We start from the raw sequence: 27,714 nt of genomic DNA on the forward strand, positions 1-27,714 counted from the left end.
CAGAGAATTGGGCTATTGGCATCCTTTCTCAACTGCCTGCCAAGGGAAACACGGGAGTCTTTAAGGATGACGACCTTCGATAAGCTTATTTCTGTCTGTATGTACTTCAGAGCCGCATCAATCGCTGCCAGCTCCGCAGTTGTTGATGAGGATGGATGAGGTATTCGAAACACCCTTCTTATGTCAGTCGAAGGACAGAAGAAAGCTGTTGCAGTGCCTTGAGCGTCACTGCTTACCGATGCATCCGTCAATACTTAAAGATGGTCTCCATATTTTTCAAATAAGTGCAGTTGGGCCAACTGGAATAGTGCCGAACCAGGCTGGTCAGACTTTTTGTGTATCTCGGGTATCAAAAGATGAACAGGAAAAGGGCATTTGTTGTTGTGTTCTTTTGGAGTTGTAAGTGAGGTAGTTATCTTTTGAACTGCCAGCAATGGCAACAAACAATGCCGCCATTTTCCCCATGCGGGAGAACGGTCGCTGAATCAGCCGGTTAATAAAGGCTTGTCCATCTGACGCTCAGTCAAAACGCTCTACGTAACATAATGCTCTCTGGTCTGCTTGCAGCCTCAGGGCCAGCTGGTGTGCTTCAGTGAGTAGTGGAATAGACTGCGCCTCACGAGGTAATCCAAGAATGATTCGGAGGGCAACATAATTGTCCTGTTCCAATAGAGACATCGAACTAGGCGGACCGTTCAACACTGGCAAGGCATACATTATGCCAGAAAGTACAGATAATTGATGTACCGGTAGGGCTGTCATCTGGTCACAGAGGTCGCCCCTAGCAGTCAAGGTGGCCACGTATCTGAGTAGGGACTGCAATTTGCACTGTAAGAGGTGACGGCAGAGCATCACGACAGGCGATCATCAATAATTACACCCAGATAGCGGTGTCGCTGTACCCAATCTATCGGTGTTTCTCCGAGGTATAGCCGGCTCATGGTTCGATGAGCACGTTGTCTAGGATGATATGCAATTGTGGCTGACTTAGCGGGTGAAATCTCCAGACCAACTTCGACCATGTATTCTGATGTGACATTCAGAGCTCTCTGCAAGATCATGAAGACGTGGACCGTGGTGCGAAGGACTGCTGATCCACAGTGCGATGTCATCAGCATAGATTGCTACACCTATTTGAAAGTCACATTCTTGAGGTAATTGGCTTGGAAGTCCAGCAAGTACGCTGTTGAAGAGAAGCGGCGATAAGACGCTGCCTTGCGGGACACCACACTTAACAGTGCGAGATACTGCCAAACCAATCAGCGGTGCATTTAGGCGTTTCTTCTACATCTTGTTTAATTTGACTTGCCAGATAGTTCTATCAATTTCGTTGGTCCCGTCGGGGTCGAATTAATGGAAATCAACTGTATTGCCTTCATCAAAGTATTCGCCTGTAACAGTATGGAGGTACATTTGAAGCGGAACAAAAGCATGTTGAGCAAGCATGGGGTTCAATTAACCTGAAGCTCAATATCCACAGCTTTTTCTTGGCCACCACTCTATAGAACTGGCCAATACGAGTTGCATCCACAAATGTGGACACGGTGCCTGAAGAGTTTAACATGACAACATGCATATTGGCATTGTCACAAAACCCACTGCTGAACATGCTGCAGCCCCAATTTGGCATCTGATAAAGTAAACCACACCAATCCTGTACACTCAGGGGAGTGTGCGATTGTGCCTGGATATCTTCTAGCTCACTTACACAGCAAGTTTGACTGATGGCAAAAAACGTCCTGGTGGCACAATTTTTCCTAGTGGGTTCAGGCTTTCCTTCAATTTTTCTGTTTAATACACTAGAAGTGGCATGCGATGTACAGTTCAAATACGTTTTGGAACACCTTGAAAAATAAATGCTGAGCCATCATTGTCTACTCATAGCAGCCCACACTTTCAATCTGCTCACAGGCGAATGTGCAATCCCCTCAATATCACCTGGAGTGTTGTGCGTAGGTGGGCCTCCAACTGGTGCGTACGAAATGTAGGAGCCTCTGGGCCACGGTGTAGGCTCTGGCCGTCGGGTGCTTCACGCTTCTTCTGCACATAACATGAAATGAGGCAGGTACATTACTCATGGCATACCTTAATGTAAAAACCCTTGTTACACATAAGTGCCAGATAGTTCTGCGGAAACCCGCAAGGTAGAGAGAGGTAACTGATAAAGCCACATATAAACACAATCCATCTAACTATCGGCCCATATCTCACACATCAATACCATGCAAAATAATGGAACACTTAATACTTACTCATCTTGTTAATTTTCTAGAGGATAACAGTTTCTTCCAAGCATGGCTTCCAAAAGTTTTTCTCTTGTGATACTCAACTACTTTCCTTCACTAATGACTTGCACTTCTATTTGGACAGTGCTTTTTCAAATGACTGCATATTTCTTGACTTTGCAAAAGCGTTCGCTGAAGTTAACCACTCACTGCTTTCATATATACTAAGTGTTCTAAAAATTGACCCTGCAGTCCTTACCTGGATTCGTACGTTTCTATCTTCTCGTGTTCAATTCATCAGCACAAATGGCCCTAATTCCTCTACTGCACCAGTTGACTCTGGAGTTCCTCAAGGATCTGTACTTGGCCCCCTACTATTCTTAATTTATATAAATGACTTACCTAGTGCTATTACCTTCAGAATTTGTTTATTGGCTGATGACTGTGTGACTTACCATAAGATAACTAACGATTCCGATATTCACTCGCTCCGGGTCGATCTTAATAGCGTTGGCGTCATATTTGGAAAATGGAACTAAACATTAAAAAGTGTAAGTCTATGAGGGTTTCTTGAATGAATACAACTTGTCCAACTTATCATCTTGACAGTCATCCCCTTGAAAGCGTAACATCCTACCAGTACCTTGGCATCCATATAACTAACACTCTGTTCTGGAATTTGCATTGCATAGCATCAAAACCAAACAAAACCCTGGGTTACTTTCGAAGCAACTTTTTCTTGCTTCATCATCACTAAAAACATTATTATACGCCACCTATGTGCGACCACAAATGGAATATGCTTCATCTGTATGGGATTCTGGACAGGTCACACTAGCACTCAAGCTGGAAAATGTGCAGAATCATGCAGCTAGTTTTACCTTGGCTAACCATCATCGCTCGGCTAGCGTCACCAAAATGAAAAGGTCTTTAAATCTCATTCCACTAGCTACCTGCTGAAAGCACACCCGCATTTGTCTGTTCCATAAGAATTTCTACCATAATTCTCATCTTCGCTCCCAATGGATTCAACCAGCACCCTCCATATCACCTACAAAAAGTCTCAGTGCCCCATTGCAACACCGTAAAAAGTGCACAAACACATTTTCCAATGGAATTGCCTACCCACATCAGCGACAAGCATCACTGATTCTATTCAATTTAAAGATGTCCTTACAACGCTGATCACCTAATTACTGCCTTTATGTTTTGTCCATTAACTGGTTTTAGTATCCTGTTATTGTTCTCAGCCTAATATTATTGTTCATCAACTGTCTTATAAAGTTGTAAGACAATTGTTAGGATTTTAAGTCCTTTTCCTTTATTGTATTATGTTCTTGTATGTAACGTGCTTTATGTTCTTTTTCATTGTCGTAAATTGCCCTTCCCCTCTGAAATGTACTCTCTACCCTGAGGGTAACATAAATAAATAAATAAATAAATAAATAAATAAATAAATGGAAAATGAGACATTGATATACCCAGGTTCGGGTCCCGGACCAGGGTGAATTTTTCTTCAAGTGCGAAGCTTTTCTTTCTAGAAACCCGTATGGGTTTCCTTTGTAGCACTTAGCTTTGTTTGGGTGGATGTCTCATTTTCCCTTTATCAATAAGTGCCAGGCAGTTCGATGTCACGCCGCTATGTATCTAGTCAGTAAAGTTGGTACTGACTCTGACCTAAGCAAACTAATACCTGTGTCACACGGGCACATTTGGAAGGCCTTCCAGTCAACGGCCTTTGAAACGACACAACTCTATCGACTCAGAGGAGCTCTCGCGCTGCTACACGGCACTTTTGAAAGGCCGTTGAGTGGTTCAGGCGTTTCTCGCAAAATTGTTTGGCGCTGCGGATCTTTCTTTTCGTTTTCATGTCACGAAAAGTTAAACAACATTAAAACCATTTAAAAGCACTATAATTTGTTTTATGTTTGTTTATACATAAAAAAAATTTGTTTATACATTGCCATACATATATGTTTAGTTTTTAAGTAGTTGAGTAGCGAAACTGCGGCAACGTTTGCGCCGCTCGATGCGGCTGCTGTTTTGGTGTGTGTTCGCACATGTCAAGTGGCAAAAACACTTTATTGAATAATGAATAACACTCATATATAGTATTTTTAAAGCATTTGGTTTGATTTGTTCTTTCTAACTGTGAGTACGAGCATACTGTGAACGAGAGGGCATGTTCGCGCTGTTTCCGCTTCCGTTGCTCAAAGGCCATCGAGATTTCGATTGAGTTGTAGGGTGCTCCATTGACTCGATAGACTATTGACTCGGCGGCCTTTGAAACCGCCCGTGTAGCAGCTCGAACTTGACCTTTGAGTCAACTGACTATCGGTTGGAAGGCCTTCCAAACGCCCGTGTGACACGGGTATTAAAATGGCAGAAGTAAGAATGAGCAATTTGTTCCCTGACAAGCTTCATTCCACGAGTACAATTGCAGTCAGAGCTGTGGTGAACACATTTGTCAGGTGTATCACTATAACTATGATTTCCTGTGGCTTCAGGGAATAGTGAAAAATTCCTTTAAATAAAAACAAGAAAGTGAACACTGGACAGGACAATAATGACAACAGCAACAAACTGTTACCCAAATGGCTTGGTAAGGTGTAGAGGTGGGCGAATACTCGAAGTTTCGAATACAAATTGAATATTATACACTAACTATTTATACTAAAAATAAAAGTACAATAAAACCTCAGCAATTCAAATTTCACGGGAACGAAAAAAATTTCCAAGCTAACCGAATGTCAAATTAAGGTTGAAGGAAAACCCAGTCAAGAACACAAAGGACAAGAGGAGAGGTTCACAGTTGATAGTCCAGTCGTTGTGATGTGAACCTCTCCTCTTGTCTTTTGTGTTTTTGACTGGTTTTTTCCTTCAACTATGTACCAACTCACCCGGATTTCAACCCTTGTGAAATTATCAAGGGTATTAAGAAAACAATAAAGAAATGCTTAGTATGTCAACTTGTCCTTATTTACTGAATTAATCAGCAAATCTTGTACCTATTTTGCACAACAGCACTGCGGAAGCTGCAACTCTCATCACGTCATCTCGTGACTGATTAGCGCTTGCAGTGGTGAAGGCCTCGTGACTTCCTTCGTAGCACAGCCATGGCGCACGCCTTCAGTTGAGACAGGTTTTCCACTAGTGCACGCACATCCCGATTCTTTTTTTTGCCATTGAGCTGGTTGCCAACATATCGTTCATCCATGGTGATGCAGCTGGTACTTTTAATCCTCAACAGCCTTGTATCGAGTCAAAACAAAACTACCGTTTGCCGCAACAGCTGCAGATGAAACCGTGGTCGCTATCAGTGTGATCATGGATGGTGACTCTGCAGTAACTGAAAGCACACGGCCAACGCGGTGTTATGTGCGTGAATAAAGGCTTTAATGGCACAAATAGGCACAAAGCATTGCGGTATTGCTGTTTTTCACATGCAATTACTGTTGATGACTGTGGCAATGCCGACTTCAATACTCCGTTTCGACTAGACGCTAGTGCCGTTCTTGCTCTTTTGCTTCACACATTTGCAGCACTCAACACTTGCCGAGCTCCAAGTTGTCCAAATTAACTGATGTGTGGCCAAATACATCCGAATTAATGAGAATTTGATTGCATTAAATGATGCACACACCTGTTAGGACCATATGAAGAGTCCGAATTATCAGATTTTCCGAATGGACGAGAGTCAAAGTTTTCACTGTATTCGGTATTTTCGTATGTTGGCAATTAATCAAATATTTTGCAACATCCGATTGTTAGAGTCTGGTTACTGTTCTCTGCCTGCTAAACAATGTATCGCAAATTGTCAGAACCGATACAATGACATGGTTTTCGAAGCAATGCAGCTACAAAATAGGTCATGTAAGCTTCGTTTTAGAAACGAAAACTGTTCCAGCCAATTTAAAATGTTCCAGATGTTTTGGAACCGGCTCGGTCTCTTCTTCAGAGGGTGACTGAAGCGGCTGAAGAAACAGAGCCTTTTAAACTAGGGGTGTGCAAATATCCAATACCACTCATTCGATTTGAACAGTGAATGTTCGAATAATTCAATTCGGAAAGCGAATATCTACTATTCCATTTTTCAAGTATTCAGTGTAGAGACCCTCAAAGTGCCACATGCCCGCGTGTGCCGCAGAGCCCCTCATGCTCGGTGCTACTCAAGCGAATGTTTCAGTTTGTTTTTGCTGCAAAAGGACCGCTGAGTGCATCGCTGATGAGTCGTCCCGGCTGATGCGGTAGCCGACTTTGTCACTGCAAGTGCTGCTTGATGTCAGCCCGATGAAGGGATCACACACAGAGTGCCCGAATGCCACAATTCACAGAATGGCACCGCATCAGCCGGAGCCACCTCTGTCAGCACAAGGTTTGTCTGGGTCGACGACAGGACTGATCGAAATAATAATGCGACATGAACAGCGGGAAGGGCAACATTACCAGCATGTATTTTGTAAAGCGAGGAAAAGGGCGAATTACCACTGATAGGCACGCAGGTCGTGTTGGATACAGGGTAATTGGAAGTGTAAATAAAAAACCAGGAGCCATCAGAGAAAAAGTGATAGAAACAGAGACGGCAAATTGGATGCAAAGAATGGAAACAAAGAAGGCAATAGAGATTTACAAGAATGGGAAGAAAGAAATTACGAGGTAAAATCTGCATGATAACGCAAAGGACAGTGCCTTGCTGTTTGAGGCTCGAGCTAGTTGCCCAGGGCCAAAAACATACTGGAGCAAATACTCGCAACAAGATGAGACATGTGTATGCTGCTGCGAAAATCCAGAGACCACTCGGCACATCCTAACGGAATGCAAAGGGATTCACCCAGTGAAACCCGGAGGTAACGTACACCTTCCAGAAGAGCTTGGATTTAAAGTGGGAGAAAGCATCAACTGGTCAGCAGTTGAGATAAGCAAGAGACGTTTAGAGTATGGGAGGAAAAAATGCAGGGGAGAGATTCGTATGACTGGATCCGTTACAGGCATAGGTAAATAGAGAAGTTTTGAGGAACAGAAAAGAGGTTAAGGAGATGTATACAAACTTGCTATAATGAAAAACATGTACAATACACCTGATTAAGGCAAGCAGGCTAGGTGACTATATGTCACCACCCCATTTCAAAGGGGAGGCCAATAAATCATCATCGTACGCGGCAATGAACTTCACATTACTTCAACAGCCGTCAATCTAACTCGTATGCATGGCCTCGGGACCACTCAGATGATAATCCATCCGTATAATTCTGCGATGGCTTGCGGCCCCTTAACACATCGGCCAGTGGCAAACTTTCATCCCGGCCACACTGCCTAGGCCACTAGTCCTAATCAGCGCTGCTTCATATGGAGCGTCGGCGACAAAACTAATTAATGGTTTCGTGCTGAATTGACACACATCCTTTGGCAGCAGCTACGCGACACTTGGAAAGCCAACAACGCACCTTGCAAACAGAAGCTAGTGTGTGGGGTAGCAACGAAGTTGTTCACGGCTGCCACATTTGCGACACAGAACGGTGGCCTCATTACCAATGCCCTTTGTTGACGCACATTGGTTTTTTTTGTAGCTTCGAGCAACCCACCACAAAACTAGCTTTGGATTTACACGGCGCGTGCAAAAGCGCCATGACCTGGTTGCATGCATTGGTGCGGATGGCTGATAAACAGGAAAGGGGGGGGGGGGGGGTCGCACAAGCTTGCCGGAACCTTGCAGATTTTAGACTCTTTAACAGGTTGTAAACCGCGCCGTACCCGACAATGAAACGGAGCAGACAGCACCTGCTCTTTACAATCGGTGCCGGCAACGCAAGTCACGTGATGCGCGGTCTTTTCATCTGCCATGCAGATTGGCCTTACGATAACCCATCTGCCGTAAAGTTGGGATAGCCCTTCTGCATTCTGGAGAAGAAGTGGAAAGCAAAACTTTACATGCAATAAATAAGATTGCTGCAAAATACAGGTCCTTTATTAAACTAAATTAAATTACGGGGTTTTATGTGCCAAAACAACCTTCTGATTATGAGGCACGCCATAGTGGAGGACTCTGGAAATTTCGACCACCTGGGTTTTTTTAACGTGCACCTAAATTAAGCACACCGGTGTTTTCGCATTTCGCCCCCACCAGAATGTGGCCACCGCGGCCAGGATTCGATCCCGCAACCTCGTGCTCAGCAGCCCAACACCATAGCCACTGAGGAATTATGGCGGGTCACTATTAAACTGAGAATATTGGTATTCAGCACAACATAGCATTCCTATAATTCATTAGTTTAAGAGAAAAATATGCACTTGATTTTATTCAACAGAAATTCTATTGACAAAAAAAAAAAATATTTAACCAGACGTTCATATACCAGAACTGAGCTATAATCAGTGCTGGCATACAAATTTGGTGTTCCCTTTATTAAGAGTAGACCATGCTGCATGTCTTGATTTTTATGTACAGACAACCACAATAGCTTATGGACTAAAGTTCGCGACCGTATCCAGTAAAACCATACAACACCACTTTGTTCAAATACCACCTAACGAGCGGGCCAACTGCCTGGCGCGTGAATTCACGAACCGCGCCCGAGCTAGCGGTCCGGCTCTCCCGCAGGATTGCCCCTTCAAAGATAAACTTACAACCTTTCACGAAATTACGTCACATTACAGACACTGCAGGAGAAAATTCCCTCCCCCCAGCCCGAAACTTAACAGGGCTCAGGCTGTTACTTTCAGGCTTTTACAGACGAGATCGTACCTCACCCCTAGAGCGCTTAGTTGGATAGACCCGAACTTTCCGCAATCGTGCTCCAAATGCGGTCACGCGTGCTGCTCCTTCGACCACATGCTCTGGCTGTGCCCGTACAACGCGGGCTCCGACTTTCATAACCAGTCCAAGTGGGACGCCTTGCTGAAAAGCTCGGATTTCCCAAACCAACTACAGGCCGTCCAGAGGGCCCGCGACGTCGCGGAGAGTCACCATCTCCCTGTCCCGTCGTGGGCGGAGCCACCAACTTGATCGGGGAACCTTCGGTTCCCCCAATCACGTTCCTCAGGACACTCTTAATAAAGTTCTTGTCACTGTCACTGTCAATCAGGAAATCCAAATACCAGGCTGGGCGTTCTGCAGTTGCTCAGATATTCTGCTTTTTTCCTTTCTTTTTTTTTTTCAGATCCTATGGTCCATAAGCTTTTGCGCCCGACTGTACCTACATGTTACTGATAGCTTGCTAGATTCCTGTTGTGCAATGCTAGCAGGCTTCCGAGCATGTGCAGCACTGCTGCATTTGCACACACCCTCACCTTAAGCTCTTGTCTTGCAAGGAAAACAGACGTCTAAGGGATGCTGTGTCTCTGGCAGCCCAGTGGTGCCAATGACGAACTCAGATTTGGAGCAATTTTCGGAGCAGTTTCAAGCGCCCAAATACCAACTTTGGAGCACTTTGGAGCTAATAAATTCCAGCTGCTGGGCATGCCCAAGGCTATTTCGAACACTTAAAATGAACAAGTATTATTCTGTAAAACAATGCTGCTCTGCCTCTGAATACAAAAAAGGGAAGCCTTAGTATCCCTTTAATTTAAATAAAGACAACGAACCTGTTCACACAGCATGCTATAATTAGTTTCCCTCAAATTGAGTAAAGCTGCTCAGACATTGCCTTTTTACACCTTATGAATTTTTCATTGACAGCTGCCAGCTTAGCAATGTTTTCAGCAAGGCTCTAGCATCAGTCAAAAACACCTGGCCACTCTCCATACTACCAATGCTCTTCTGAGCCAAGCCAGCCTTGTAATGCTCAAGCATTGCTTTAGACGAGTGCAAGCCCTGTCGTTATCTGAATTTACATACTGTTTGGTGGAGAATGAAACAGATTGAACACTGTTATCCACTTCCCAGTGTCTTACCTCTCCGAGGAAGAAGCCAATCTAAAGAAACCACATCCCAGCATTCTCATGCATACAACAGTGCCAGTTTTCCTTTTAAGAAAATATAATAAGCACTATGGATGCGACAATGCACTTCTGCACATTGCTACCTCTGGTAAATAAGCATGCACATGCAATGAGAGATTGTCCACTCGTGCAGAAGGTGGCCATCTGGTGGCAGCATCTGACGCACCGGAGTGCTGGTGCGTGGCTGGGGGACAAACATGGCATCCACGGTGCGTGACAGCTGATGGCGTAGACGGCCCAATTCCTGCTCCAGGCAGCGGTTCTCCTCCCGAAGGCGCCGTCCTTCTTCTGAGCTTGTTAGTGTCTTCTGCAACAAGAGGTCCACAAGCAATTATGGTGCATGTATGGACCTTTGCCTCTGACAAAACCTTACTCTGCATCCTGTCTCAGCAGTTGGTTCTTCAACCTTTACAAGGACTGCAACTCAACATACTGCTTAGAAAGCATTGCATGAAGAGTATTCCACAGTGGTATCTGCTAGACATTACCCGATCAGAATTACCATAACTGATACTGCATGTCGCTCTCCATACTGAATGCAGAGCGGACTGTAGGTATCATGTCGCAATTGTATGTGCACAGCATGCTATACATGTCAATACAGTATGTTTGCATCAGGAATGAAAGGCCGCCATATAATGTGTTGCAAAGATGATGGCTGTTAACAACTTTGTTGCCATCCCATACACTCGCTTTCGTTTCCAAGGTGGCTTGTCGCCTTACTGAGTTTCACATGGCTGTGCATTGCGCGAACTTGCCATGACCCTCCAAATTTCAGAATCTTTAACACATGGCAAATCACGGCAAACCTGACATTCAAACGGTACAGACAACTCCCATTCTTTACCGTCAACGCTGGCTACATGCGGAGCTGTGATGCGAGTCATGTGATGTGCGGTCCTATAGTCTGTTGCGCAGATTGGCCTTACAATAAACCACCTGCCGTAAAGTTGGATAGCCGCCCTTCTGTACTTTGGGGGAAAACTGGAAAGCAATACTTTCTATGCAAAAAGTAAAATGTTGCCGCAAAACACAGGCCCACTATGAAACTTTGGGAACTTCATTGGTATTTAACGCAATAGGATGTCACCCATTCATTAGCTTCAGAGGAAAAAAAGAAAGCACTTGATCTTATGCAACAGAAATTCTATTAATTAAAAAAATGTTTTCCAAACCCTCATATACAGTTAAACTTCAATATAATGAAATTCTCTATATAATGAAGTATTTAACTGTACATAACCTCTTGTCCATAGAACCCCATGTATATAGAAATTCAATATGATGAAGTGAGTTTGTATGCGATTTCAATATAACGAAATCACTGCTGCCGCAAAAAAAATGGCGAGACAATGAACAGAAAAGTCTGTAGACACAGACGGTAAAATGATTGAATTACAAGTGGCTGATTGCAAACGCACCTCCCAAACCGCACGCTGCGTGACAAGAGCAACCGCCAAAATGGGGCTGCCGCATCATGTTCCGTATAAAGACCAAATGCGATAAGATCCTATCGCACCTCGCACACTGCGTGCTTTAAGTGTGAGTGAAAGTGTGCGAGGGTGACAAAAAATATGGTGGCTTTATGAGAGCCGCTTTCCCACACGAGCAAAGGGAAACGGAGGGAAGCGAGCTCTTGCGCGCAAGAAGGCGGAGTGAGGGGTAAGTTGGCACATGTCTCGATTTCTGGCATGCGTCTCAGCTGCGGCTGCGCACAGCTGTAAGCGCTGTTTAGCGCATTCGCAGCCATGCACCCTGCTTTAGAGGTAATCTGCTGCGTGTGCAAAGAGTGGGTATGCCAAGACGGCGTGGAACCATGTAAACTGTCTTCCCGCGCATGAAGAATTAGAGGTTGCGTAATCTACGAGTTTCAGTGACCCGTTGGAGTGAGAGGCAGACGAAGCATTCGCTTCCCACTGCCGGCGCTTTTCCTGATAGCATCGTCCCAGTACAGGCGATGCTATCAGTCACGGGGGCGGAGTGCACACGAAAGCGTGGCTGGCGTTGCTTAATTCATAGCGTCGATGTGAAGATATCATCAACGTATGTGGCATGAAACCATATCATTCTTGCCGCTTCCCAATTTATCAAAATGAATTGTTTTCTCATTCAAATTTGGTCTTTTTGATTAGCTGATAATTCAGAAAATTCTGAGGCCCCTTTCCGCGTAAGCAAAATCGATTGGCGACTATACTTGTTTGCATAAAAGGTCTAATTTCAATACAACGAAATTTCGATATAATGAAGCAAATTGCTGATTTTACTGACTCAATTATATCGAGGTTTGACTGTACTAGAACTGAGCTGTTTTCAGTGCTGGCATACTAATTTGGTGTTCCCTTTAATAAGAGTAGACTGTACTGTATACCTTGATTTCTATATGCCCAAGTTACTAATAGCTTACTGAATTCTTTGTATGCAATGCTAGGAGATTCCAGAGAATGTTCAGCACTGTATTTTCTAGCCGAAAATTTGTATGCATTAAATTTGTTAAACATTTTCTAATATTTTATTACTGACTTGATATACAGCTTTTCTTTTTATTGATTTGATTTGAAATCTATTATTCGGTACTTGCACACTCCTACTCATCACAATGGGTTGGCAGCGATAGCTGTGAATAGCAAAGTGCGATCACCCATGAGAAGATTTGTGTACCAGAATATGAAACCAGGTGCGTGGTGGCATTTTCATGCGACACTGGCAGGCAAATACTGCAGGAAAGCTACCACTGTGGGCACCTACTACTCCTGATAGCATGTATGCCTCCCACCTTTTGTTGCTTACTTAGGATCTAGCGGCTGGAAAATGTATCACATGATTACAGCTTAGCAATACAGTAAAACCTCGTTAATTCGAACTCGGGTAATTCAAATTCCCAGATAATTTAAAGGTTTTCCGTGGTCCCATATTTTCCAATGTAAATTTGACGATAATTCAAACAGGCGGCCTAGGCCAACCCAGTTAATTCGAAGATTTCAAGTGTTATGCAGCAATTCCCGATCCCATTTCCCCATAAACCTGACGAGACGACGGCTATTTGGAGCCGTGAGACGACGCCACATAGCAATAGCGATTATTTATAGACGAAGCATCCGACCCGTAGTACTGCTAGCACAAAAATCAGTCCATGGTATGCCCGGCGCTCCGCCAAAGTGCGCGCCTGTAGAGTAGAAGATGTGCTTCACTGCAATGCAGCGGGCATACCGGTTTTGTCACGTGCTCTCGTCCCCCACTCCGTACGCTCCTCGCAGTCGCAGCGGTCGCAGCTTCAGCGCGTTCCGTGCCGCTGCCACTGGCTGCCGTTCGCCCATTTTCTCTATGTGCCTACGGCAACGTGTGTGCGCGCAACGCCGGTCTGCGCCACTTCCTTGTGTGCGGTGGTTAGGGGTGTTGCAGCTAGCATGATGTTTTTCTTTTTTTTCTGAACTGTGCAGAAGTGCAAGTGAGTGAAGATGCCAAAGTATAAGACTTTAAAGCTGCAGCAGAAGTTCTGCTTGATCCAAGAAGCAGGTAAGAACACGTGTTCCAAGACAGAGTTGGCTGAAAGGCACAGCGTGCCCCTCTCGACGTTGTCCACAATATTGAAGAACAAGTCGAAGGTACTGGAGGCCTACAGCAAGATACATTCTTCAAAGCGGTCGCGAGTACAGGCTCAAACGTACCAAGGTGTCGAATCAGCTTTACTTCGCTGGCTGCAGAAAGCAAACGGTGCCCACCTTCCCGTCAATGGAACGATACTGCGCGAGAAGGCCAACGACTTGGCTCTACAACTTCGGCATGAAGAGTTCAAGTGTAGCAATTGGATGGTTCAGCCATTTCAAAGAGTGCAATAATTTGGCCTTCGTAGCCGTCTGCGGTGAGAGCGACAGCGCAAACAAGAGCATCGTCGACAACGGGAAGAAACACACATTGGCTCCATTGCTTAGCGAGTACGGTGCAGACGATGTGTACAACCTTGACGAGGCAGCCCTTCTTTAAAAGATGCTGCCCACAAAAATGTTCACCGCGAATGACACCGTGGTCAAGGATCGAAAACAGGGCAAGGAAAGAATGACTGTTCTGTTAGGCGGGAACATGTGCGGTGTACACAAGCTGCCGCTACTCGTAGTTGGAAAGAGTGGGAAACCTCGCTAGTTTAAATATGCACAGCTGCCACCAAGGGATGAACTTATCTACCGGCACAACAAGAAAGCCTGGGTCACAGGCGCAATACTTGAAGATTAAGTTCAGCAGCTTGGCCGCAAGTTCGCAGCCACATGCAGGAATGTACTCTCAGGGTGTCTACCAAGTTGACATTTCCAAATTCCCTGAGTTTTCTAGGTTTTCCCTGAGTGCCTTTGCAAAATTCCCTGAGCGATGCAGAACTATGTTTTATGTCAAGACGGGCTGAAACCATATCGCCCGATGCTGTCACTCTCTACTAAGCATATAAAAAAATGTTTAAAAAGAAACCACTTAATGCAATTTGAATACTAAGGAGTAGTGTTTATGGTATTCAAAAAAAGAATAGAAGGGACGGGTTAGTAAAATGCACAGCAAATAAAATGTCTTCTAAACAATAGCACATCGAGTCAGACATTCTCAAATACAAATAGAAAGAAGATGCACACAGAAGCAAATATTTTCAAATATGAGCTATTTCTGTCAACTGATAGCAAACTCAGTCGTATAAGGCCCGAACTTTGTCACAAGTGAGATTCTCTCTCAACCGCTGGTGTATCAACCTCAACTATCATGACATACTCTCAGCCCGTGCACAAAGCCTCAGTATTGTGTTTCACTACTTTAAAGACTTTACTTTGGTTTGGATGAGGGAGACCTGCATCTCGGTGTCAACCAACACTGTATTTTGAGCTCAAAATGGTGGCAGCACGCTTCCTTTCCCGTTCATTCCCCAATGCGGAGGTCCTTTCTGTTCTTGTCCGCCTTCCGCCACTCATTCGCCCCATCGACCATTTGAAGCATCTTCTTCGTCAGTTGCACAGTGCATGTCCGATTTTTCGAACTCCCTATAGCGGCCGCGAAAACGTCCGAAAAATCGGCCGGTCAGAAAAAATAAATGCATGTTATTTACTGCTCTTAAGGGCTCAATCCGCCACACGCACATTCGAAAACGCTCTGCTGGCCTGTGGGAACACGTATTAGGCATATTGGTGCTCGTACTGTGACAGGAAATACCGGGTACATGTGTGTATAATTAAGGAATATATACTGTGTCCAGTGGCAACAGCCCCTTCCCACGCTTGTTATGCTTCACTACAATACGTTTGCATATGCTTCACCAAGTAACATTTCTGTACAGAAGCGAAGCTGACTTTCGGGAACCGGCATTATGCAATGCACTGTGCTTTTTAAGCTTCTAAGCCAATCGCGAGGACCACAAAGGCGGAGTCTGTGCCACTGCTGACAGCAGCGAAATCTTTCAATAAAATACGTGGCACCCAACGGCAAGAAGCTTCGTAGCGAACGCCGAAGCAGCTAGGCCTAGCGTTGCTGCAGTGGTGGTTACGGCTGCCAGCGAATCTGCGTGCAAGAATGTCGGTTCAAGGTGGCGAGGTAATCAAAATGGCATCGGTGGTGGCTTTGATTAATGCCGTTTTGGACCTGCGGTTACGGCAAAACGTCCGGAAAATCGGACGGCGAAGAGTTCTTGCGTCCAAAATTTCAGACGTTCTGATACATTGACTCTATGGGGTAGTGGTGGTGCCGCGAAGCCGTCCAAATTATCGGGAATCCGGAAAATCGGTCATTGAATGTACATTGGCAACTGCTCCAGCCGACGACAGGGCGTCAAAGATGATTCATTACGATTCTTGTCTGTTACTAGAGCCAGCATTACCGCGACTTTCTACCCTTTCAATAAAATTACAGCTAAATTTCCCTGATAGAGGCACAAATTCCGTGAGTTTTCCCTGAGTTATCCCTGAGAATTCCCGGTTTTCCCAGTTGGTAGACACCCTGACTCTTTATTGTTGATAATTGCCTGGCGCATGGTGACATCCCATACCTGAAAGCTATCAGGATGGTATTTCTTCCTCTGAACACCACATCGATCTCGCAGCCAATGGACCAAGGCATCATTCACCACATGAGGAAGATTTACCGCCACCACCTGCTCAAGCGCATGCTCCTTTGGTTATGACAAAGGCAAGTAGTACTTCATCAACGTCCTCGGGGTCATATGTCTTATTGTGTATGCATGGAAGCAAGTGGAACCCACTTTGATCATGTGGTGTTTTGAACACGCTGGCTTCTCGAAGGAAAGCACCGTCGATGCTGATGCTGACTATTCATGTGAACTTGATGAAGAAGGAGCCGAGTATTGCAACCGCATCAATGCACCCTGCGCAGAGGATAGCGAATCCGGTGCAGTTGGCTTCCCCGAGTATCTGAACTTTGAAAATGGTCAACAAACATGCTACTCATACTTGGAGAGTGAAGCTACCGCTGATGCAAACATATGCGATGACAGCGACGACGACGATGCTAACGAGCCTTCCCGAGCACCCGCTCTCGGGGAAGTTATCAAATCGCTGAAAGTTATCCTCAGTTTTGTTGAGTGCCACGGTGGAAATTCTCAAATGCTGCAGTAGTTGGCCAACTAGAAAACATGACCCTTGGAGCCTCGAACTACAGGCCGCGCCAAACCAGCATCTCTGGTTAGTAATGCAAAGATCACCGAATAAAGGTAGCAAATTCCTTCAGCGAAATTTTTTGCCTGGATTGCATTTTTTTGTGTTTGGTGAATTTGGAAATCCGCTCAATTCAAAGATTGTTTGCGGTCCTGATGACTTCGAATTAACGAGGTTTTACTGTATACTGAACGCTGGTGCCAAAAGATTGGCAACATATTAACCAGCTAAGAAGAAGTGTAACTGTATTCGGTCAATTGTTGCATTCTCGATCGCGAACGTTAACACTGGGAAATTGTACAAAACGGTATCATATTAGTGAGGTCCAATACCAAACTTTAAGTTTAGCCGCCGATGCCTGATGAAGCAGTGCTGATTAAGCCTAATGACCTAAGCAACATTGTCGTGATAAAAATTCGCCGCTGGTCGATCTGGTAATGGCTCGCAAGCTGCCCCGAATATGTTGCTCCGAATATGTTCATAAAGGTGGCTTATCAATTATCAATGGCAAGATCAAGCGTAAAGTGTAGATTGATGACTGTTGAAGCGATGTTACGTTCATCGTCGCGTATCCAACATGATTTGTGTGTTTTCTGGCGGCTAATCGGCTTGATGTTCGCTCATGCTATTGCACTTTCCAAATTACATACTGCTTTTGTTGCCGTTCCTTCTGTCAACATCGCATTATCATTTCAACCCGTACTGCCGACCCAGAAGAATCTTGTATCAATGTGGGCGGCCCCTGCCTGCGTAGCGCCACCTTGCGGACTGCAGCGTTTGGGCGTCGGGCCAACGTCAGGTAGCACTCGCAGTGATGAAGTCTGCTACCGCGTCAGCCCCCCATCTGTGGTACACTCAACGCTTCTTTCTCCTCGAAAACAAAGTGAAGTGCTCACTTATATGGCATTTAGCACGAGGCGCACTGAAGCGCACACGACATGTGGCAATGTGTGGGTCTCTACAACGAATATATTAGATATTCAAAAAAGTGACTAGTAGATACTCAATTTGCTAATCCAATGATTCGAACATTCAATATTCGATTGGGTGATTTTCGAGTATTCGTACATCCCTAAATAATACAGTGCTTTGTTCATATCTTTAAGTTGTAACATTTAAGAACGATGCAGTGTTAAAACTGTGAGTTAAAAATTTAACTCTTTATTGGGTAAACTTGTGCCCAGCAAGACAAGTAATACTTAAGCACAATAGTGGCGAGCAAAGCAGGTGATTGTTGAGAATCTGATCTGTGGGTCAAGAGCATCGGCTTTTATACATGATTTGTGGAAGGTTCCAGCATTATTGCTGGTGCTCACACACTTTCCAGAAAGTGCAACACTTTTCGCGTCACGCACACAGTCTGATTACACAAGGTTCAGTGAGAACATACACAGCAAACAGAATCAACAATAATATTCTAGTAAGTTCCAAATCAGTGCAGGTGCATCTTGCACTGAGAAGTAACATTAAGGTCATTAGCAGGTGAAATGCAGTCCAAGAGAGAAGGATAGACAAGTATGCGTGTCAATATCATCATATCGAAAGCATTGTTCTTGTCATTACACTGCATGATATAAAGCACGGTTTATTGAAAGCAAAAGATAAGCATTAAAAACACCTGAGCAGTTCATTCTCACGCTACGTGGTCAGGCATTATCAAGATGAAGTTAGCAAGGCAATCTATAGCCAATTTGCACCTGTGTACACCGCCGAGACAGAAGTGGAATTTTGTGTTATCTGTGGCAACAGCGGAATGGTAAAAGCAAGCTCCTTTACCGATTCAAATGTTTTGAACAGATACTACCAATATTACATTAACTATTGTTGCAATGATGCATATTTCTGGTCTGTTTCAGAGACGACACACATATAGAATGCCTATATACCGTATTTACTCTCGTAATGAATGCACCCCAAATTAGTCGCAATAAATCTGAATTTTTGTTTCCTCGCGTGATGATCGCATCTCCAACTTTGCTACTGTGCAGTCCCACGATCAAACAGCCGTGCTTTAGTTTTTTGGAGAGACTACAATCTTTGACTATGGCATATGTCTTTAAATCAAGCGCACTTAATGCTTAATGCACCCTTTCTGCCAGTGCCAGTGCAAAGGTGCCTTGCAGATTCGAGAGAGAAAAAAAACGAAACTAGCTCTCTGCAACACAAAGTTCACATACTTCACGCTAACGTAATGGGAGAGCATATGCACAGAATGCGCAGCCGGGAGCAGCACACGTGAGAGTCTGCACTTGATTGGCATAGTGGTCATAGTAGGGCGTAGTGTCGCATTTGCGTGCCTGTGGTCCGCTTTTCTGCCTGCCTTGGATGTCGACATGTGTGATGGGCCTTAAGGCAAGTTATCTGCCTGCTGCGGGACATAGAGTTTATCTGCTCACAAAACGGAAATGCTGATCAGACATCAATAAACTTTGACATGCCAATGAGCAGGACGGTCGAGGAAAGAGACGCATATAGCGTGCTTGTCAAAACAGGTGCGCGCTTTAACGTGATGCTTGTGATAGTGACAAACAGCTAGAAGCGGCTGCAAGGACGAGCTGGGGCACGATAGGAGATCGCTGTTCAGAGGGTGCGTTCAGTTTTGCCATGCACGATTGGCCTAGGCCATGCTGACTTCGTGCGACTGATGCATTGGTTCTTTGTTCTGTGGTGAAACCATGATGTGGATGAAGTAGCCAGTGACCTGAACGGCACATCTGGTGGTTCCGATGTGGAGTAAATTTACGGCTTACAAATGGTATACATGTATTTTTACTGCAACGATAAGTTATCTTATGCATGTTCCAAATCATTACCGTTGTACTTTTCAATTTTTGATGTTTCAAAAATGTCTCTGAAATTTACCCCACATAATGAACGTACCCCCCCAACTTTGATTCGGTATATTGGGAAAAAGATGTGCGTTCATAACACTCATATATATGGTAGTACCCAAAAAAGTCAACTGCCAAGTGCCATATATGAGTGAAATTTAATTGCAAATGATACCATGGTTTAACTAAGAAGTTTAGCTTCCTCAGCAATGCAGCATAGTTCACTATGCACCCTTTTTCGTTTTATATTCATGGTGGCCAAGATGAAGGTTATCAGATTTTGTTTTAGTGTTATGTTTGTTCTAAACTACTCAATGACACAAAGTATTTTAATATTATTAGAAAAATCAGGTTTGCAAACAGCAGTTATTCAATTTTAGAATTGCATCAAAACAGGCAACATTTCATTCATTATTTGAAAGTTTAGATATCTACACACCCCTAGCTAAATGCAAGTGAACCAATATGAAATGAGTAATTTGCATTCCGTTGGTTTGCCAGGTGAGTGAAAATCAAATGCTTCAGTAAATGAGGGGTCTGCTGTTAAGTCTTGTGCAATAATTACTGGGAGCCTCTTGCCAATTAACACATTCCTACAACTTGCAACATTGCAGAAGAATGAAACATTTGCACTGCCGCCTCAACCCAACAGTGATATCACAGCAATAACACAGCAGCCACACACTATTGAACCCTCCAACTTGTGACGCGTACCTGCCGGTGCAGCCGTTGTTTGGCAGCCTCTGACTCAGCTAACTGCACAGCTACAGCTGAAAACTTGGCCTCCAGGCTGTTCTTCTCTCGCCGCATTGACTCCAGCTCGGCGCTGCAGGGATTGAAGGCACAGTATTGGGTTAGTACAGTCGATGCTCATTACAACAGACCGTATTATTCCAGCGAGAAAGGTTTGTTACATCAAATATTAGGGCATTTTGAGATCGTCGATCATTGTTTTTGAAGCACCGTAACTATGGTTTCGAAGTGAACCAGGTAAGGCATAGCGACACCCTTAGCTCGGTGCTGAGCTGACAGCAATGGGCAGTGATGACCCACTAGCGTGGTTGACCCGAAAATGCTGATGGGATGTTGCATGGCACCTAATTGAGGGAACCATGCCCCTAGTAGGTTTGTTTCTTAAAGGAGAACTAAACCACTTTTTGTCAAGGTTGAGCAGTGCATCTCAAGTTAAAGAAGGCTATTTCAGAAATACTTTGCCACAAAAAGTACTTCAATGTGTTCAGCAGAAGCAGAGTTAATGGCAATCAAAGGTCACATACGATCCATCCTTGCGGTGCTTCCGTTCCTTGTTCAAAGCCTTGCATTGCTAAAGCTATGGCAGAGCGGGGCATGCCCACAACGCTCCTCCTACTGAATGTCACCGTGGTGCGCAGTACAAATTTGATTTTAGATGTTCTTGTAGATGCCACTACTTCCGATTTTGACACCTAGAATGAGCCAAACGCGGCTGTTCTCAGCAAGCCACAGTGCACTCAGCCAGAGGACTCGTCACGGTATCTACGCTAGGTAGAAACCGCAGCTAGATCAGTGGTCCCACTGACGAATTGAGATTCGGAGCATTTTTTGGAGCAGCAAAATCTTAATTATGGAGTAGTTTGGAGCACCCAAATACAGATTTTGAAGCACTTTGGAGCTAACAAATGCCAGCTGCTGGACATATCCAAGGCTATTTCGAACTGTCATGATATGTAGAGAGTGGACGGAAAACAAAAACAATGCTGTGTTCGCCGTGCGGGGGCGACAACGAAGTGTTGAGCTCGAGTGGCACGTGGTGCGTGCTGGTGTTCCGTGCTGCTCGGCATTCAAGGCCAGCCGTTTCTCGCTGGACGCCCAGTCACGAGAACCCAGGATCCCCCACTACACCGTTCACTGATGCCAAGAGCCTGTGTTCCTGCTGGGCAAAACGGTCCAGGGAGCCAGCCGGGCAAGGTGGCTGCTTTCCCGGGCCACTGCAATCGGCTACCATCGGCTACCGTGGCAATCACAGTCGCTGCTGCGACTGCAAATTCTGTGATGCCGTGGGGAAGCCCCTGGCAACGTCGACCAAATGCCAGCCAACCCTTCGGGATCAACATTGAGTTCGACGCGTTAACAGGCTGCGCACGCACGAATGCACGAGAGACTATTATATCATAAGACAGAAATTTTAGTTAGCAGCCACAGGACTGTAGGTGTTAGTCATAATAACTTTAAGTATATGTCTCTCATCAAGTTTATATTTTGTCCTGTTAATATAGATTCTGTGTTGTGTGTGCACTCGGGTGTTGATTGAGTTCCTTGGTTAGTGGTCCTGGGTCCAAACCTCTCTTATTCCATCACATGAACACTTAAAAGAGGCAAGGGTTATTCCAGAGTGTATTTGCTTACTGTAAAACAATGTTGCCCTGCCTCTAAATACAAAAAAGTGGTAACCTAAATTTGAGAGTTCCCTTAATTTAAATGAAGGCAATGAGCCTGTTCACACAACATGCTGTGATTAGTTTATTTCAAATTGAGTGAAGCTGCGCAGGCATTGCCTTTTACATCTTATATATTTTTCATTGACAGCTGCCAGCTTAGCAATGTTTTCAGCAAGACTCTAGCCTCAATCAGATACACCTGACCAGTCTCAATGTCATCAATGCTCTTCTGAGCCAGGCCAGACTTGAGTGTTTTGTAATCGTCAAGAATTGCTTTAGACAACACCACACACTTTTCAATGGTCTGCTTTTTCTCGTAAAGCTGAAGCCTCTGTTCAGCGACTGGCCGATTCACAACTGGCGCTGACCGATTTGGACATCAGAAATTTTTAAACAAGCTTGATTATTAGAACTATTTTGAGACGCTATCACTAGCTCATAAATTTAATGTAAGTATGACCAAAATTTCAGACAATTGAGGCATGCTATTCAATAAGCGGGACTCTGCCTGCCCAACTGCGTGCTAATGTGACCACCGAGTTGAGTGGAAAATGCGATATTTTGGCTTTGATATGTCGCTGGCACAGCCGCAGCATGGTGGTTGGAAATGTTGCCGAAATCTCCTGGAAACCGAAACTAGCGAAGAATCCAGCACTGAGGGCACCCAAACCGCAGGGTAGGCGAACCCCGGCAAGCCATTCGCAAATTCCACAGTGTGGCTCAGCCCATCCAGAATTTGTTCATCTATGTGTTAAATAGAGACTCGGTCGCAGTAACTGCATGTTATTTAAGCGGCGCCAAATCCACCCTTGATGTCTGCGCCGACGAAGACAGTGACTGTTGCGACGAAAAATGATCAGCAATTACAAGACTCCCTAATGTGAAATTTGAGTGCAGCTGTATACGTGTTTTCTATTCGCGACGTATTGAGGCATCACACCAATCCCTGCACCAACTGGCAGAGCCACGTCACGTGGCACTATATACAGACCGGCCATACAGTTGCTACTTCCCAGCAACCGAAGCTTTTGAAACTGTAATCTTTACCGTGAAACACTTCCAGCAAATGCTATGCACAAAGGCAGGCTTTTTTTAAATTCTTTTTTTCTTTCCCCGCATGGCTAGTACCGTCGATGCCACGCATGTGTGGACATGAGTGTCATCTGGTGGTACTTCAAGGTGGCTTCCTCCACTTTAATCCTCATGCTTCCACTGTGCCCTCCTCTGCCACTCTCCTCCTTGTACACTCTTCACTTTCGCCATATTTCATATCCCGCTGTGCTCTGCATTCGCTCTTCCATCTTTTACTGTGCTTGTTCGTTCGGTTACACCACCGAAGCACAGCAAAGCTTAACGCAGGAATGGGTGCCTAAGAGCTGCACCATAATACCCGCCCCTCATTCGGCTATGACAGCACAGTCCACTTCTGCACCACGATGTTGTAGCGGTGCATTATGCTCGATAGCCAGCTCATACCATTGATAACGCAAGCAGAGCACCGCTCTTCTTACTGACAGAGCGCAAGAAGGAGTGACGCCGGAAAAGGCATTGCTACATAATCGCGTCTTGTTGTGTTGCCAAAAGTTGAAGATTTGGTTGCAAGCATTGATTGTACTTTTGTCTATCTGTGGCAACAGCATGACAATGGTAGGGATACAGACGACCAGATCGTAGGAAACTGTACATGCACGCAGTAACTCGCTGGCAAAATTCAGCTTTATTTGTGAACGATTTCTTTGGGGATACTTTTGCGAAATTTCACGAGACTAGCACTGGACATGTCGACGAATTAAAAAAATTAAATTATGGGGTTTTACGTGCCAAAACCACTTTCTGATTATGAGGCACGCCGTAGTGGAGGACTCTGGAAATTTTGACCACCTGGGGTTCTTTAACGTGCACCTAAATCTAAGTACACAGGTGTTTTCGCATTTCGCCCCCATCGATGTCGACGAATGATAGCATTCCTAACACAGTGCCAAGAATGCTGCTGTTCGAAGATGCCGACACATCTGACGCAAAATGCTGCAAGAGTAAACATATCGTGGAAAGTGGTCGTCCGAGAATACGGCACTTTATTAGCCACTCGTGCAATAAAGTTACTTGCTTTCTGGTGAATTTAGAAATTTCCAACTCCCGATTATTCGGACATTTAGGCGTTGGTTGTTGGACATTTAGTTGTTGGACTTATTGGTCAGTGATGTATAGATAATGTGTAGCGTGAAGTTCAATTTATGAAGCCACTTAGCGATGCGAGCTCTGCACGTCTGCAGACCACTGTGGCCACACACGTAATGTGCAGTTGCTAATTTTGTAGCACTTCGGAGCAAAATCATGTTTATTTATCAGGATGGCACAATAAATCTTGTCTGTCACAATTTGGCAAATTTGGTACGGGAGTGGGAGCATTGCTACATGCAACTGTAGTGCGTATGCACAACGTTTTCTCTGTGCACGACAGGGCTTGCGCTCGTATGCTCCAGTCTTGCTGTGCTACATGGTGCAGACCAGCTTTGCCCTGCACCAGCTGGACCGGTGGATCCAGCTGGCAGATCCATCGTTGGAAGCTGGTGGTTGGAAGGAGTTGGAAGCCACATCCAACTTGAGCATCTTGAAGGGCTACCAAGTCTGCCAAGGCGTCTCCGGCTGAGTGAGCTTGCACTGACAAGTGTGCGTATGGTCTGACCTTAAGTTTCGCATGGTTCAAGGCTATTTGATTTTGGAAAAATAGCTGAAATTAGCCAGACCCTACAGCTATGACACCGATCAGCAGGGTGGCAGTGGCTGAGTGTGAGCAGATGATAGTTGGCTTCTTTTAGAAGTACATAATTATTATCGCAATTCATAAGCAGACATTAATTCACTTCAGCCTATTTATTTAACTGTGTCAATAAATATACACAGTAACAGTAGGAAGAAGGGCACTGATCTATTCTTCTCGATTGATGTCAGCTAGTGGCAAATAGCAGCCATGTATGGGAATCTGCTATATTATGAAATAAAACATCCAGAAAAGAGCAAGGAGCAGGCTTCTGTTGAAAAGAAAGCATTTGAGAAAAAGGTTGCTTTCCACTTCGCTTGCGAGCTGTACGCAAAACTGGTAACTGTAACTGAAAACTGAAATGACTGCAAAACTTGGCTGAGATGTTCACAGCAGCGTATGCTATGTTTTTTCACCAAGTCCAAAGGGTGGTTAAGGACACTTTTAAAAAGAAAGTGCGCTTCCGCATATTCCGCAAGTGGCTGGAAGTAGTTTTGTGCACTGCACTGCCACATGCGCATACCACCACAGCAAAGTATGTTGTATTCACAGCATCTATACTTTGTTTCAGTAGTTTCTCTCTGCAATGTGGAAGCTACAGACATATTTGACCAATTAGGAGGGCAAACGCATACTGAAGGTGTCCTTCCATGCCTTGTCATCTGCTAGCGGCAACCACTGCAGTCCAGGTGGCAGCAGCATCAACGAGCACGCAGTGAGATCAACTGTTGAACTTTTGATAGAAGTGGCAGAAAATCTGCTCTGCCACTAAAAGAGGTGCGTCTTCGACGTACAGAGGAGAAGAAGGGTTGCACAGATGGAGGAAGCGGAGGATTCAGAAGGAGCGATCAGCCGGCACGTAACATCGCATGGAATAGCAGTGCCATCCTTCGATCCTTCTTGTAACATCCATTTGTACAATGTGCGCTTGCTGGTCCGTAAATGCAACCTTTCTCTTAATTACCGAGTTTGTGCTTGCACCTTCACCACACTGTTCCAAGCGCATTCAACATCAGCTGCTTGGTTCCTTTCATGTTAAGAGCAGCTTGAAATGATTCAATGCAGGTGTGCTTGCGAACAACAGTTTCACGAAGGTCGAAGCACTACCCAGGTTGGAGCCCTCCGCAATGCAGTAGCTGTGCTGACGACACATGAATTTCATTTTCAGCATCATAGAGCCTCAATAAATGTATTAAAAAGCAAAATTGTGCAAAATACCGCAGTTTCCAAGTAAACACTTACCGACAAGACCACTAGTTAAGGCCATTATTGAAGCAGCGTGTTCCAAACTATGGCACTATGTGCAGCTCACAAAGCAAGAATCTGTGCTCACAGGCCTCACAGCTTTGGCTCTGCTGTGAAGAACTACCGAAACTAAGTAGGTTCGAAATTTGCAGCAAAATTTGTTCATTGTAGCTGATAGTCTATTACAGGCAGACCCATTAGAAGTGGAAATGTTGCATGAATAATAAAGGCAGACCAAACTAAGTTAGAGGAATGGTCTTTTATTATTAAAAGTATGTTGTATGTGGATCCGTTGTAAGTGGCATGGACTGTATGTATACACTTGGAAGCTCTCAAGGTGCACCAAGTGCAGCATACAACCCTTACCAGGCCACAGTTGCCAATGCTATCATAAAAAACGACCATCTGTGTAAATGTCCAATAAAAATGTGTTGGCATGTCATTATCTAATCACTTCGATAACAACACTAGGCACACGGAGTTTCCAGTGAGGCTGGGCACTTGCAAGAAATTCATGCTTGTTTCTACTCAGGTGCATAAATTTCAGTTATCTCTGCAATACCAACACCTTAACAGAATGCTATAACACTGCCTTCCAAGTCAGAGGACATAAAGTGACAAAACATGCCGATATCAATGCACTTTTCTGCAATAGAAATCCATTTCACATTTTCCTGACAATCCCACAAATATACTGGGTAGCAAATAGTGTGACTTGATTATGGATTGCTGACCTTGCATGCAAACACGCTTAAGTGCTATTGAAATGTTTTTCTTCTAGTAAAGTAATTTAGCCAAAAATAAGACATATCTCTCCGCTAAGTGGAGACATGCAACGCCATAGTCAACCCCCTCCCCCACTGTGCACTGACCAGACACGCTTGCTCTCATTGCGGAGGCTGTCCGCCATCGATTCGGCGCTGTGCAGCTGGGCCTCCAGAGCACGCTCCCGCTCAGCCAGCCGCTCTGACCGCAGTTGCTCGGAGGCTAGTTGCTTCTGCAGATGCTCCACCTGCAGGCCAACGCAGTGCTCGCTGTTGGGCTGGTCTGTTCAAACTCAAGCAAACAGTGGCTAGCACAAACTTCAGGAAATGACGGGATGGGACAATCGCTGTTATTTTACTTATGATTACAAGTTATACAGTAGAATTCCGTTAATTCAACTCTGGTTAAATCAAATTTTCTGACAATTCGATCCCGACTGAAAGTCCCGGCTGGCACCGGTGCATTTCTATGGGCATAAACTTTAATTATACCAATCCTAAAACTGACCTTTGCCAGATAATTCAAACTTGGCCCATCAGCACACAAGCGCGTGACCCCTTTAGTGGCAGCGTCTGCCTTGCCAGAGCTTAGGGACAGTAAATGCATTGAACACATGACCTCCTGTCGAAAATGCCTATTTTTGGCCTGCCCTAGGAACATTTTCATGCAGTAATCGTAGCTCACAATGTCTAATCCTGGCATTTAGGCGATCCTAATGCGCACCTTCTTTTCTCCCAAGAAAATTGGCCCGAAAATTGCTTGCACACAACACCAAAACTGCCTTTGTGGCGTTTGTATGCTTTACTGCATAACACGGTGTATCGTGGCGAAGCAGACTTTAGAAAACCGGCCACTAAGGTTGCAACACATATTTGACCTTCGCCCCCCTCTTTTTTT

At 44.8% G+C, this 27,714-nt stretch overlaps 1 protein-coding gene across 2 annotated transcripts in view; it reads right to left on the reverse strand.

Annotated features, from left to right (window-relative positions):
- LOC126539892 (uncharacterized) overlaps nucleotides 1-27,714 on the reverse strand; it is a 242,735-nt gene that overhangs the window by 63,581 nt on the left and 151,440 nt on the right. For both annotated transcript variants that reach the window (XM_050186702.2, XM_050186704.2), the window contains exons 14-17: nucleotides 26,925-27,064; nucleotides 20,344-20,455; nucleotides 10,330-10,470; nucleotides 1,939-2,040 (exon numbers count right to left, since the gene is read on the reverse strand). In XM_050186702.2, the coding sequence (XP_050042659.1) occupies nucleotides 1,939-2,040; nucleotides 10,330-10,470; nucleotides 20,344-20,455; nucleotides 26,925-27,064 (495 nt within the window). The remainder of the gene's footprint in view (nucleotides 1-1,938; nucleotides 2,041-10,329; nucleotides 10,471-20,343; nucleotides 20,456-26,924; nucleotides 27,065-27,714) is intronic.

Source organism: Dermacentor andersoni, chromosome 2 (genome assembly GCF_023375885.2).
Source record: "Dermacentor andersoni chromosome 2, qqDerAnde1_hic_scaffold, whole genome shotgun sequence".
Taxonomy (NCBI): domain Eukaryota; kingdom Metazoa; phylum Arthropoda; class Arachnida; order Ixodida; family Ixodidae; genus Dermacentor; species Dermacentor andersoni.